At 41.7% G+C, this 14495-nt stretch overlaps 1 protein-coding gene across 1 annotated transcript in view; it reads left to right on the forward strand.

Moving 5' to 3' along the window:
* The window catches only part of LOC122809330 (nuclear envelope integral membrane protein 2-like), a 789373-nt gene that overhangs the window by 278479 nt on the left and 496399 nt on the right, over positions 1–14495 (forward strand). The window contains exon 3 of the mRNA XM_044080732.1: positions 1865–2099. Coding sequence (XP_043936667.1) covers positions 1865–2099 — 235 coding nt within the window. The remainder of the gene's footprint in view (positions 1–1864; positions 2100–14495) is intronic.

The following is a 14495-nucleotide window of genomic DNA, read 5'->3' on the forward strand; positions in this document are numbered from 1 at the left end:
CTACCTGTAGACGTAATGCCTAAAACCTGGCTTAACAATTTAATCAACCAGCATAATTCCCATGATAGCAAGAAAAAACACTCTTCCCAAACTGTAATAGCTAGTTTAAAATGAAGTACTTCAAAATACAGCTGGTATAACATTTGTTTCAATTACTAGTAGTTGCATTGATGGTTATGTAAGTCATACTTCTTCCAATAAAATATTCATCAGACACCAGCTGCAACAAATTCCTAGCATGACCAGTGTTGTCACTTGACCCGCCGAGGTGTGATCACGCTGATAATTGTTAACGATGACACCAGACAAAATCTGCAGTTATGTAAAGGACATAGAGTTTACTGATGCAGTGACTTGGAGGGGGGGGGGTTACAAAAAAACAGCAATACTCTTATTTGCAAATATTGTCTGACAGGCATATACCATGACTGTGGGTGTACCTCTGCTGTGGTGTTCCAGAATGCTGTAACTCAATGGCACTCAAACACGTGAATTTACCAAGTGAAATTCAGCAAGTGGGAGCCACACCAGTATGTGTGATACCCAAGTATGAAGCTCCCCTATCAAGAGACCACTTCTGGGGCAGAAGGTTCCCCCTTGAGTGCCAAACAGAATCCATTTATAGTACCAACTCTGATTGCACACATGAAGAAACAGGAGAAAATCAATGCTTTTCAAGTCATAGACTCACCACTCTGGTATCACCCATTCATGATCCCTGACAGTAAATCTGCCTGTTTGGCAGTATTTGCGTAGATAACAAAGGAACGTAGCAGCTAATCAGATAGATATTATAAGTGATACTGTAGTCTTCACACAGCAACTAAGACTTGTCCAAGTCCACTCCAAACAAAATTTGAGACCTACCCTTCAGACTGTAGTCCAAGACCTACCCCTCGAGTGCCCAGACCCACTGATAATGATCAGACCCTGTTTCACAACAATGGTCCGATCCATGTAAAAACAATGATTTTCTCAGAGCCACAGGACTGAAGACTTGAACAAAGACACATGCCTGTGCTTCAGCCTCCAAATCCCTCAGGAAGTTCATGCCAGTGCTAACACTGTCACTCTGACAACTCCCATAATACAAGAGCCACAATCAACAGTCATAATCACAAGAAAACTCAATGCCACAGCAAAGTGCGAAAGCCAAGAACCTACCAACAATAAAAAGAGGCTGGAACAAGGCTGTCCATAGGAAATGAACTCAGGGATCCTGCATCAAGGCCCATAACCTTACTGCATGGCCAAACAGTTAACATTACATGAAGAGTTAAAGTATTAATGTTAAAATTATTCCTGTTTGGTCACTGGAAGACAGTTCCTTGGTAAGGCCAAAAAGGGTAGACAATGCCAGAAGGAGCACTGATCTAATCATATCATCTAAAAAGTGACCCAGTGGAGTGAATTTGCTTAAACTTCTGGGATATTTACCCCCTCCTGACATTGCCCTTGTCATGACATGTTCGCTGACAACCCTGCTTACAGGTGAGCTGCATTTATAATGCTTTAGGCAACACTATTTTGTTAGTAGCAGTGATGTCACCTACTTCAGTGTTGGTCTAAATTGCTTATAAACATAAGATAAAGTTTAAAAAAAAAATAATCTATTCTTGCTTACTCACAATGTCAGTATGCTAAAGTTCAGGTAGCAGTGGTTTAGGAAATTCCATTTTAAGAATACCGGTTTAAAGTATTTGTTAAAGCATATTGTGAAAACTGTAGGGGGATATTACTGTGCTTTTCTTAGTGTCACACAGTTTCACTATGTTCAGGTGCTAAAAGCAGGAGTGTTGCACTTTGTATGTATAAAGATGTAGATCAAACACCATTAATTTTAATCCTCTGGATGCTTTTACAGGTTAGAATTGACAGCACAGATGCTTTTCAAGTTGAAAATCTTGAACATAATGATGGCTGCAGCAACATCGAACTCTCACAAGAATTTTTTAAATGTATCCTACATCAGAACTGGTGGGTGGACCTAAGATTTTTCACTTCTTACAAGAAAGCATTTCGTCAAGATGAGGATGTCTGTCTTCGAGTGGTACCCGAAGAGCAAAACACAGAGTATTCAGTGACTGTGAAAGACATCTGTAAGTAACTTCTGTGGAGAAAAATCATGTTTTTAGCATGTTCTGATGCAAAAATCATTCCTGCATATTGGGAGTGGTACATGCTTAGGAGACATGGGCTGGGAAACTGATAACTTAGAAGAAATTCCACATTATTATGTCCCAGATTGTTAGTGAAAAAGATGATGCCTTTGTAATAATAATAATAATAATAATAATAATAATAATAATAATAATAATAATAAAAGTACACACTTGCCTCAGATTAAAATGTAATTGGATGACCATATACATTCAAATAGGTAAGCGGGCTTTACTGGCTCATGGTACTATTTTATGTCAGAAATAGATGATTTGTATAAAAATATCGGGGTGGGGGTAGTTTGTAGTTGGCTTGTCTCTGAAGTAATTGCAGCTGAATCAGTACTTGGTGAGTTTTCATTCTGACTTCATAAGCTTAGAATTTTAAAACCCTATTGCTGTTGATTCTTTTTGGCTTTGTCAAGGGCAGGTCTTGGAGAAGCTGTGGATGGCAGCCATGTAGTTTGCACAACATAACTTAGTCTAGCTAAAGTTATCAACAAACCCAAGGATCTAAACAGAAAATGTTATATTATGAGGTGAGCAGTAAACTGGTTGCCATACTGAACACAAATAGTTAAATGTGGTTGGAACAGCCTTAGAAAATTAAAAGATAACCAGTGACGTCCCTTGTGGCTCTGTTTCGGGACCCCTCCCATTCAGCATCTACATGTCTGACCTTCAGATTAATCACCCAGGTCTATGGCTAAGCAAGTATAAAAGCACAAGGTGCAGCAAGTGGAAAGTGGTAACCAAGTAAAAAAGTTGGAGCCGAAATAAAATCCAGCATTCAAAATAAATGATTAGATTTTATTTCGGCTCCAATTTTTTTACTTGGTTACCACTTTCCACTTGCTGCACCTTGTGTTTTTGTAGTTGTTTGTTTTTTTGTTTTTTCCTGGCTTATGGCTAAGCACATTTGCTGGCGATTACAATCTAAGTGTTATTTATCTCTCAGATTCTGGAACTATTTTAATTCAGCTGGAGTAATTTGGAATACAAAGCTGTTCCACATCCTATAACATTGACAGCACCCTGTTTCGGATAGATTCAGTCATCGGAGATCTTGGTACCTTTATTGACAGTTCCATGGGCTTTAACTACCACATATGAAACTGCAGTTAGAAAATGCTTCTGTTTTCCACAACTGATATCTAAAGACATATCATGCAGAGCAAAAGAAATTATCCTCTCTCTCTGTATATCCCTTACCAATCAGTTATTGAGTACAGTATCTCTTTTGTCATGTATGTAGTTAACTAAACATATAGTGCAACACAAAAGTCCCCAGATGTCTCTAAATAAAAAGATGTCATTTCTTGAAATATGATGTAAAAAGCATGTATGATTGTGTTGTCAAGTCCATTTGACCAAGAAATAGTTATATATTAGTTGTGTCAATTAGGTACAAGGTGAAACAGTCTTCTGTATTAAGAGGTGTATTTGGAGAGTTTTTATTTTCTGTTAAGCAAGCAAAGATAATTTACATTCCTATTCAGTAAAGGGGATTTAATGGTGATGCTTTGTGGTACTTCGATAATTCTATGTTGCATAAAGCTGTCATGTTGAATCCTAACATTATAAGATATTGCTTAGTTAGATAGTGAAGTCTGTAGAATACTGTTCAGCTATAAAACAGTTGTGGTTAACCAACTTGAAAGTCATAAATAAATATAGACCCTCTTAACAACCCATTACCCTAGTTACTGTATACTACTTATTTAATAATCGTACAAATGTCATGGTACCTTTTCCCTTTCTATCACTGTGTTGAACTACGGTCAGAATTCTGTATATTTGCAGATTTTGCTGTGCCTCCCAAGAGGCATTTTTTTTTTGCTTTGTTAATCAAGGCTAAGAGTAGGAGGTGGTTTAATAATGCTCAGGTAGACTGAGGCATATTGTATTTGGAACTGATGCTATAGTTGCTTGCTTCCATTCATCAAGGAAAATACACTGGATTAAAGATAGGTTGAATATGTCTGCTGGAAGGGTAGAGGCAAATGTTCTTATTAGGTGGAATTTTGAATGCAGCTCATTGTGATGAACTCTTTATTATCTGGGAGTTTTTGGAGTTAGCTCTGCATTTTTTCTTTGTCGCAACTATTAAGTATAAGTAAGGTTCTTGGACTTCTCAGTATACAAAGTACATAGATGATTACTAGGCTAACATTCCTTGGGATCCTTTTTAAGCATAGCCATGTTTCCCAACATGGGAAACAAACCCTGTATCTTGTGTCTGTAAGGTAAACAAAGTAATCCTAACTCTAGCGGTCATAGGGAATATAACCTTGGACAAAAGAGAGCAGTTTGAAAACAGCTCACAGCCGTAGTCCTCTGCACTTAATGTCACACAGTTTGTGTATTTAAGGACATTTGCTTGCATTGATGTTTGTTTGCTTTAGTTGATCAGTATATCCATTCATTATATTCTTCTGTTATGATGATAGCTACAGAAGGAGATTCTGATGTTCTTTGTGTTTCACTGTTGCAGTCATTACATTTGGGGAAATCTGCTGGCAGGTTTCCCTCAGTCAGCCTGATTAACAAAAGTCTTGGGTCCTGCGTCGGTTGCTGTCCTTTCTTCCATGACATCAGGTCGTCAGGGGTATAAAACATGCAGCCGACACCATTACATCAGTCTTTCTTGCCGCGTGGTGCCTGAAGCAGAAGCAGTTCGCAAGTGCCGGTCGGCCGACTCCTGAAATATTCGTTTTCGAGTTTCAGAACCGAAGTCTTCAACTAAAAGCTAAGTACCCTGTTGGGGAAACGTTTTCTTGCTCCTTACCGATGTCAGTAAAAGTTAATAATTGCATTACTTGTGGGAAGCAAATACCTCATAAGGACATTCATTTGTACTGTATTCCTTGCCTAGGCCCTGACAACAATGTACCTTGCTGTCGGTTTTGTGCTAAATTTAATCAACACACTATTAAACGTCGGTATATTTTTGCTTCTAAATATTTTGGCTCATGGTTTAATTATCCAGAAATGTCATTGGTTAGCAATCCGACTACCGGAATACCTAAAAAACACAAAGAAAAAGACAGAGACAGATCGTCGAGGTCCAAAACTGACGACGACACTTCTCCTAAGCCAGTCGCCAGTTCGCCAGTACTCAGTGAGGTGCTTTTGCAGCCCCTGATACCCACTACTTCTGATTCGCAGGCCTCTACTGAGACCCATTTGGAGTTCGGTATGCCGCAAGATGCTTAAATTATGGAACCCACAGATGTCTCTACCTTAGATGGGTCCGGAGCTGCTGTGCAGGCACTGGCTTCTGAGGGTATTTTCAGGCCTACAGATTTGTATATTAGACCGATGCCATCTTCAAAACTAAGGCCAAAATCTAAATCTGTGTCTAAAAAACTGACGGCTGGGCCACATGTGCAGACCCCTATGCCTAAAAAACAAATGATCAAAATGGCTGAACATTTAATTACTCTGATCAGGGGTAATCAATCCCCTCCTTCTAAGAGGCCTAGGCAAGACATTGATTATGAATCTTCTGAACAGGATTCCATTTCTTCTGACTTTTCTAATGAACAGGATTTGTCTATACCTACTTATGAGGACTCTGATGCAGAAAACTCCATTTCTTCTGCTTCTCCCCCTGAGGATTTTTCTTTTGGGGAAACTCTACATACCTTAAGGGAACATTTTCACTGGGAAAGTCAGGATTTCTCTGAATCTAAAAAGAGACTTGGGGATTTTCTTCTTCTTCCTCAGCATAGGCCTTTGGCTATACCTCCTGTTCTAGACATTGTTGATGATGTTTTTCAAGAATCTAGTATGGCTCCTGATTCTCTGCCTCCGGCTCCTTGTAAGCCAGACAGATACTACAGGGTTCCTGACTCCCACAAATTCCTTTACAAAAATCCTATTGCAGATCCTGAAACTATTTCTCAGGGTTCCAAGGGCATTAAGGCATCTACTGCTAAAAATCCTACCCCTTCTGATAGAGATTCCAAGGCTGGATAGATGGGGTAAGAAGGTTTACACTTCTGCAACCTTGGCAATCAGGGCTTTAAACTGCCAATTTCATATGCTTAAATATCAACAGCATATCATGGGACTGCTTAAACATAAAATTATGTTAATTTCTGACTGTGTGGAAAATAAAGATTTACATGATTTATTGCATTCAGCTGAACAAGTTGGAAAACATACTTTGCAATGTGGTTTTGATTCTTTGGAAGCCTCTTGCAGGGCTGCTGTAACTGGGTCTGTGCTAAGAAGGCATGCTTGGCTCAAAGAGCAAACTCTGTCTGATCATGTTAAAGCAAAATTGTTGGATGCTCCTTTACAACAGGACTGTCTCTTTGGTAATAAGGCTGAAGAAGTTTTAAAAAAGATGGAAGATAAAGCTAAATCTATGCAAATTGTGAAAGATTTCTTACAGGTGCAACCTCCAAGATTTAGTAGGCATTGGCCTACTAAGAACTGGTCCTTTCCAGTCCCTTCGAGAGCTGCTCATGTCAAATCCAGACATTCCAAAGGCTCCAGATTTCAGTCACAAGGAACTTTTAGAACAAAACAATGGGGTGCCTCCACCTCCAAATCTGTAAACAACAAGGCACCTCCCTATGGTAAACAGTCTCAATGACTTTCCTCTACACTCACCAAGCACTTACCTTGTAGCTGCCCCTTTGGGGGGACAACTGGCACTTCATGCTTGAAACTGGTAACTTATAACCCAGGACAAATGGGTTTTAAATGTAGTATCCCAGGGATATAGACTTTATTTCCACACGTTGCCAATCCCAAACGGATGGCCAGACCTGCCCCCAAATCAGTGGGCAGAGGCCCAGAAACAAGTTCTGTCCCTCATAAACATGGGGGCTATTCAACCAGTACCAGAAGAGGAAAAGGGACAAGGCTTCTACTCAAGGCTTTTCCTGGTACCCAGAAAAGACAAATCATGGCGTCCAATTCTGGACTTATCTACTCTAAACACATATCTGGACAGTCCAAAATTCAAGATGCTGACTCTTCAACAGTTACTTCCTATGCTAGGCAAAGATGCCTGGTTGGTAACTCTAGACTTAAAAGAGGCTTACCTGCATATCCCAATCTGGGAATCTTGCAGGAGATACTTCCTCTTCAAAGCAGGCTACTTGCATTACCAATTCTCTGCACTGCCTTTGGCTCATCTACTGCGCCCAGAGTCTTCACAAAGTGCCTGGCTCCAGTAATTGCATTTGCAGGCAAAGAAATATTCAAATATATCCATACCTGGACGATTGTCTAATTCAGGCAAAAAACAAGGACATTCTTCTACAGCATCTGACGTTTGTATAAAAGGGTTCTAACTTGTCTAGGTACACCATAAATGAAAAGAAATCACAACTGGTACCCTTTCAAAAAATTACATTCCTGGGTGCAAGCTTGAATACAACTGCCCGGATGGCTTACCTTATGCCAGAAAAGCAAATTCAATTGGTGACTTACTTCAAACAGGTGGCTACAAAAACCCTGCTAACTGCAAGACAAATTCTGCAAGCCTTGGGGTTCGTGCCCTCCTGCATTCTTCTAATTTCATATATGCAAGACTGCATATGAGGAAACTTCAGTGGTACTTAAAAAGTTTATGGAGTCAACATTACCACAGCCTGGAAACAATGATTCCTATCATACCTTGCCTGCAATTAGAGTTCCTATGGTGGGCAGTGGCCTGCCACCAAAACAAGAGACTGCCATTCACTCCACCCCCTGCTGCCCAAACCCTAACTACAGATGCATCAGATTATGCTTGGGGGGCTCATCTGGTAGGAAAGTGCATTCAGGACAAATGGAGCCCAAATCAAATGCACTTTCATATCAATAAGAAAGAGATGCTAGCTGTACAGAATGCACTGGTAGCCTTCAAGGACTACCTTCGTCCAGGGCAATTAATGATAAAGACAGACAACACCACAGTTATGTGGTACATAAACAAGCAGAGGGGAACACATTCCTAGCCCCTTTGCAGACTAGCCATGGCATTGTGGAACATGGCCTTGACACACCAAATGCAACTACAAGCTCAATTCCTGCCAGGAAAACTGAATACTCTGGCAGATGAACTAAGCAGAAATCTCATGGACCCCCACAAATGGAAACTGGAACCATGGATTTTCAACATTTTGACACGCAAATAGGGGAGTCCAGACATAGATCTTTTTGCCTCACCCCAGAACTATCAGTTGGACAAGTTCTGCACAAGAACTCATCACAAAAAAGCTTGGAACGTGGATGCTCTATCATTCAGCTGGAAAAATCAGTCTATACCTTTCCCCCCTGCCTCTGCTTTCCAAAGTTCTACTAAAAGTAAGACAGGACAAACCAAAAATTATTCTGATTGCTCAAGACTGGCCTTGCCAACACTGGTACCCACTCCTGCGCAATGTGTCACACCTTCCTCTGTGTCACCTGCCTCAGACACCTTACCTACTGTCTCAGTCGAACTACCAAATTCTGCACACTCAGCTCCAAACTTTGAATCTTGCAGCGTGGCTTATCACCTCAATTCACCCTTAGCATCCCTCAGCAAACGTGTGATGGATGTCATTTTGGAGGCGAGAAGGCCTAGTACTAGAAAATCTTATGCTGACAAATGGAAAAGATTCTGTGTCTGGAACCAATCACAAGGAATAAGCACAGCAGTGCCCAATATTCCTCAGATTTTACAATACTTAACTGAGATGCTTCACAAGGGCCTGTCCTTTTCTTCCATAAAAATCCATGGCTCTGCCATTTCAGCTCATTACAACACAGAACCTCTCCTCTTCTCTCATCCTCTGCTAAAGCAGTGTCACAGAGGGCCCAAAAATGTAAGACCTCCCAGGAGAGCACCTACCCCTGCCTGGCACCTCAATTTTGTATTGGAAAAACTCACTCTCCCTCCTTTTGAGCCAGCTGCTACTGCAGACTTAAAATTTCTCTCCTGGAAAACAGCTTTCCTTTTAGCAGTCACCTCAGCTAGAAGGATTTCTGAATTACAGGCTCTTATGGCTGTGAGCCTTTCATTATTTTTCATGTGGACAGGGTGTCTCTCAGGACTAATCCATCCATCATGCCTAAGGTGGTATCCAGTGTGGCTCTTAATCAGACCATTCATTTGCCAACTTTCTTTCCCAATTCACAGAACAAGGGGGAGCAGATCCTACATTCATTGGATGTACACAGACAACTTCGATTTTACTTAAACAGGACAAAATCGCTAAGAAAATCTGAACAGCTACTGGTGGCATTTGCTGAAGGGGCAGAAGGAAAGGCTATTTCAAAGCAGACTATTTCCAAATGGATAAGCCATTGTATTCATTTCTGCTATATGCACTATGGTAAAACTATCCCCCAAGGGATCAGATCACATTCCACCAGGGCTGCATCTACTTCTGCAGCCTTTCTCAGAGGTGTTCCTACCAGAGACATTCTAGAAGCTGCTACCTGGAGCTCAGTTCATACGTTCACCAAACATTACTATTTACCTCTCTTCTCTAAATCCAGAGCTGGCTTTTCCACTGCTGTTCTGCAGAGCCTTATAGCTGGTCCTAATGCTGTATAAATCCATCCTCCCAACCACAGCTTTGGGAATCTACCCAAATGTAATGACTGCAACAGTGAAACACAAAGAACAGTACAGTTGTGTACACTTACCATAATTGTAGATGTTCGAGTATATTCACTGCAGCAGTCCTGGTTACCCGCCCTCCAGCCCCCTGTTTTTCTCTTACTATACCTCTACTTTCTTCTACTATGCTTAAAAGCATTTCTGGTGTATTTGCTTTTGTTTGGAGGTATATTTTTTTGTGTTTTCACTTATATATCTATATCTATATCTATATCTATATATATATATATATATATATATATATATATATATATATATATTTTTTTTTTTTTGCTCCCCTTTTGGGGGGCTCCTGACATCTGAGGCAGCAAAAACTGATGTAATGGTGTCAGCTGCATGTTTTATAACCCTGATGACTTGACATCATGGAAGAAGGGACAGCAACCGACGCAGGACCCAAGACTTTGTTAATCAGGCTGACTGAGGGAAACCTGCCAGCAGATTACCCCAAATGTAATGACTGCAACAGTGAATACACTCAAACATCTACATTTATGGTAAGTGTACACAACTGTACTTTTTTCAGTAACAGACTAGTTCTACTTTAATATTCTTGCTAGTAATTTTTTTTGTTACGTGGTATAGTTTTCTGCAACAATTGCTTACCGTGACTAAGATGCTTAATTTCTTTTACATTGTTTATCTTTTACCACCTTATGTTTTTCTTCAGAGGTTACACAGAAGGATGACCTTTTGTCTTCATCTAAACCACTGTCACTATTTTAACAGCAGAATGAATTACTGTCCTGCAGATTCATTAGGCACTTTAGTCCTGCATTTAAAGTGTACAGTTACACTCATACACTTACATTATACATCATGTCATGTAGTGCCTCCAGCGCCTTGCTGCATTTCCTTTTTGTTTGTGCCTGTTTTAAGGTGTGATCCTTAAAATAATCTCTTGTAAAGTCCTGGTTAATTTTCCTTCTGTGACATCACACTGAAAAGTTCATTTAACTTTGCAATTAGTGATGTCAGTGGGGTAAGTAGATGTATTGAAGTCCATCGATGCAGCCTACTGAAGCCCTCAGAGTGATGTCCTTGACGGATTCTGTAGCATTATGGGGGCAGGTACATAGTATAAAGTTTACAAAGCTTTTTATTTAGAAACTAGCCACATAATTGTGATCGGATAAGCCCCGGGATTCAGGAAGCTTGGCGCAAGGCCGGCGTTAGGCTTGCACCGACCGTGTGGTGTGAAGATGGAGCAGTAGTGCCAAATGCATATTAATGAAGGCGCGCTGCCGCCACAGCCACGTGCATAGTAAAGGAGCGCGAGTGCATAGGGCGTGTCGAAGTTCCGCACAGAGGCGTAGAAATGTCAGCTGTCGACGTGCAACCTAAAATGCTTGCATATAACAATTTGCAAGCAATAGCAATCACATCTGTCAGTGTCCGTGGATACTGAAACGTATGCAAAGCATGCAAGACAGTTCCTGTGAACACAAAATAAAGAAGCAAACACAAATGCACGGTAGGGAATAACGGGTCCCTATCCCGTGAACAAATGACATTGAAAACCGTGTGCCCGTAATCCAATGCAGAGTAGATAGTTATACCAAGTGGAAGTGAAATGCATCATATGTTAGCGCGCCGCCAATAGGTACGTCCAGCCCAATGGTCAGGGTCACCAGCTGACCCATATTGTGAGGGAGGGTACACAGCTGGGCAGATGTGTCCATAACAAAAAACACGATAAATGTACATATCTAGCAACCATATGACCGAATTATATCCCACAACGCATGTAGTAGTCACATACAATAGGTATGTCTGTATTTCACATACCAAATGTGACAGGAAATAGAATAAGTATGTAAACGAAACAGAAGGAGCATATAAATTTCTACAACAATAAGGCAACATGTAGGCTGAAAGGAACAGTATTATCCATACCGTTGACTGTGGGTACGTGTTGTCCAGTACATTTGGATATGTGTCCGGAATATATCCCATCCTGGACATAGGAAAAGGTGGCATCCTACCAATGATTAGAACAGTCGGCCAAAATCTGCACATCAGCGGTCCAAGCCAAACTTGTCAGGATGTGTCACAGTTGAACGGGTATCACCCGGGTATACCAACCATGTCATGAAAGTTAAGTATGGGCGTGTACCTATGTGCGTGAACTATGTGCGTGAGGTATAGCATGTGGAAAGTCAAACATGGCAGGGTAGTCCACACAACCATACAGGTACCTGACATATGTAGGGTATGCAATGTGTTACCTTGACCGAGTCATGGGCCATCAATCAAAGCAATGATGATAGAGTGTCAGGAATATGTGTGTGGGGGGGTGGGTAATGGTATAATCCTCCAAGGCAACACTGTGCCATATGCAGAATAGGTGAACTGGAGGTGTATGAGGGAGCAGTGGGTGAAGCAGAAAGAAACACAAAAACATGTACCAAAGGCAAGCGTCCAGTCTGGTGGACCCCAGCCATAAACAAGCTCTACAACAAAAGGAGGAAGCTACTACAAGATAGAGCAAAATCCTTTAAAGGGAAAACACCCTTGATCATTATAAGTAAAAAACTAAGATCTCTCATAAAATCATCCAAGGCAAATTTTGAGAGAAAAGTCGCTAAGGACTCAAAGGACAATCATAAGGCCTTCTTTAGCTATGTTAGAAACCTGGGAGGAAACTCCCAGATATGCTCAGAATTAGTTCAAAATGATGTAAAAATTACTGAACCTACAGACATTGCCAACATACTGGCTGACAGGTTCAGTGCAAACTTCTCCCCACCCTCCTCCCCAAAAGGTGAGATATCTATACCAGAGAATTATAGCCCCAAACATCTCTAATGCCCAGGTGAGAACTGCTCTCTCCAAGGCAAAAAACACAGCATCCATGGGACCAGATGGTGTCCCCGGATGTGTGCTCCACGAACTCAATGAGGAATTAAACCCGCAGTTAGGGCAGCTGTTTAATCTTAGCCTCACCTCAGGATACGTGCCTAAGGAGTGGCATACGGCAACTGTGGTCCCACTTCACAAAGGCGGTGTCTCCACCGACCCTGGAAATTACCGTCCCATCAGCTTGACAAGCTTGATCTGCAAAGCTATGGAGAGGATCATAATGGAATTCATAAATAAAGACATAGGAGACTTGCAGACTTTGGAACCGACCCAGTTTGGCTTTGTCAAAGGCAGATCATGCCTTTTAAACTTGGTTGACTTTTTCGAAACAGTCACCAAGGCCATTGATGAGAGAAAGGCAGTCCACACAGCCTACCTCGACCTGGCAAAGGCTTTCGACACAATACCCCACTCAGGTATCATTGAAAAACTCATCAGCTTAAATGTAAACCCATACGTCACAAGATGGGTTGCAAACTGGCTAAGTGACAGAACCCACAGGGTCAGAGTTTCTGGCTCCATGTCAGACTCAAAGCCTGTCACAAGTGGTGTCCCACAGGGCTCAGTCCTGGGTCCTCTCCTGTTCAGCATCTACTTTTCAGAAGTACAAGCAAACACAGGAGGATTATGGCTGACAAAATTTGCAGATGACTGCAAACTGGGCGCCATAGTTGAGAACACATCTGACACAGATATCCTTCAGAAGGGTCTTATAGAAACGGATAACTGGTGCCAGAGCCATGGCCTAAAGTTAAACGCCAAAAAATGCATAGTCATACCCTTCGGGAAAAACAAGATTACCCCTAGCTACCATATAGGCGGCAACCCACTAAGCACAGAAGAGGTTATCAGGGATCTGGGGACCCAGGTTGACAGTAACCTTTCATTTGACACTCACGTTGCCAAAGTAGTTAGGAAGACCTTCTACATTGCCCACCTGATCATGAAGGGATTCACATCTAGATCAAGGGAAGTCATCGTCCCCTGTACTCATCACTCATCAGACCAATGATTGAGTACAATGCCCCATTCGAATGTATCTGACACGACACCTGCAGCAACTGGAAAGGCCCCAAAAGTTCCTCACCAAAAGGATAAAGGGTCTCAAAATATGTCCTATGCTGCCCAACTGAAGGAACTTCAGCTCTATTCAGTCGCCACCGCCTGCTCAGAGGTGACCTGTGCCTGACATACAAGGCCATGTCCAACCCAGAATTGATGAACATGCTTCACCTCAAAAATCTAGATCCCTCAGAACTACAAGGCGGGAGACTTAAACCTTGACACGGTTATTAATAGGACGTGCTGGAGGGACAGATTCATCACCCAGAGACTCCCTATGCTGTGGAACAAAATCCCGGTACATGTGAGGCAGAGCACCTCGCTGGCTTTGTTCAAGAGAAATCTTGACCAATGGATGGGAGATCGCAGATATACCCCAGGGATTATCTCAGTGTCACTGCTTGACAGAGGCACAGCAAAATAATGGGCATAGTATCCTCCAAACTAAAGGGGTGGCGAAAGCCACAAAACTCTGGGCTAGGCTTATAAATGCCCTTGGGCAGATAGCCTAGTATGAACCTATGAACATGTATACACATCTGCAATACAACCAGACAGGCCATACTGTAGAACACAATCCCACAAACATATGAATATTAAAATGTGCGATACAAATGTATAGACATGTCACCGGCACATACCCACAGATTGGTCCTGATGGAAATGGCCATATCAAATGCAACACACCTGGATGCATAATGGACTACCCAGCATCCCCTCCACAGCACACAACCCGCTCCCATACCTGAACGTCCACCAAATCCAGCCATACTTGGCCTACTGGTTTGGTGCAGCCACAT

The sequence above is a fragment of the Protopterus annectens genome, chromosome 8.part0, assembly GCF_019279795.1.
Source record: "Protopterus annectens isolate FY-2018-M chromosome 8.part0, PAN1.0, whole genome shotgun sequence".
Classification (NCBI taxonomy): Eukaryota; Metazoa; Chordata; order Ceratodontiformes; family Protopteridae; genus Protopterus; species Protopterus annectens.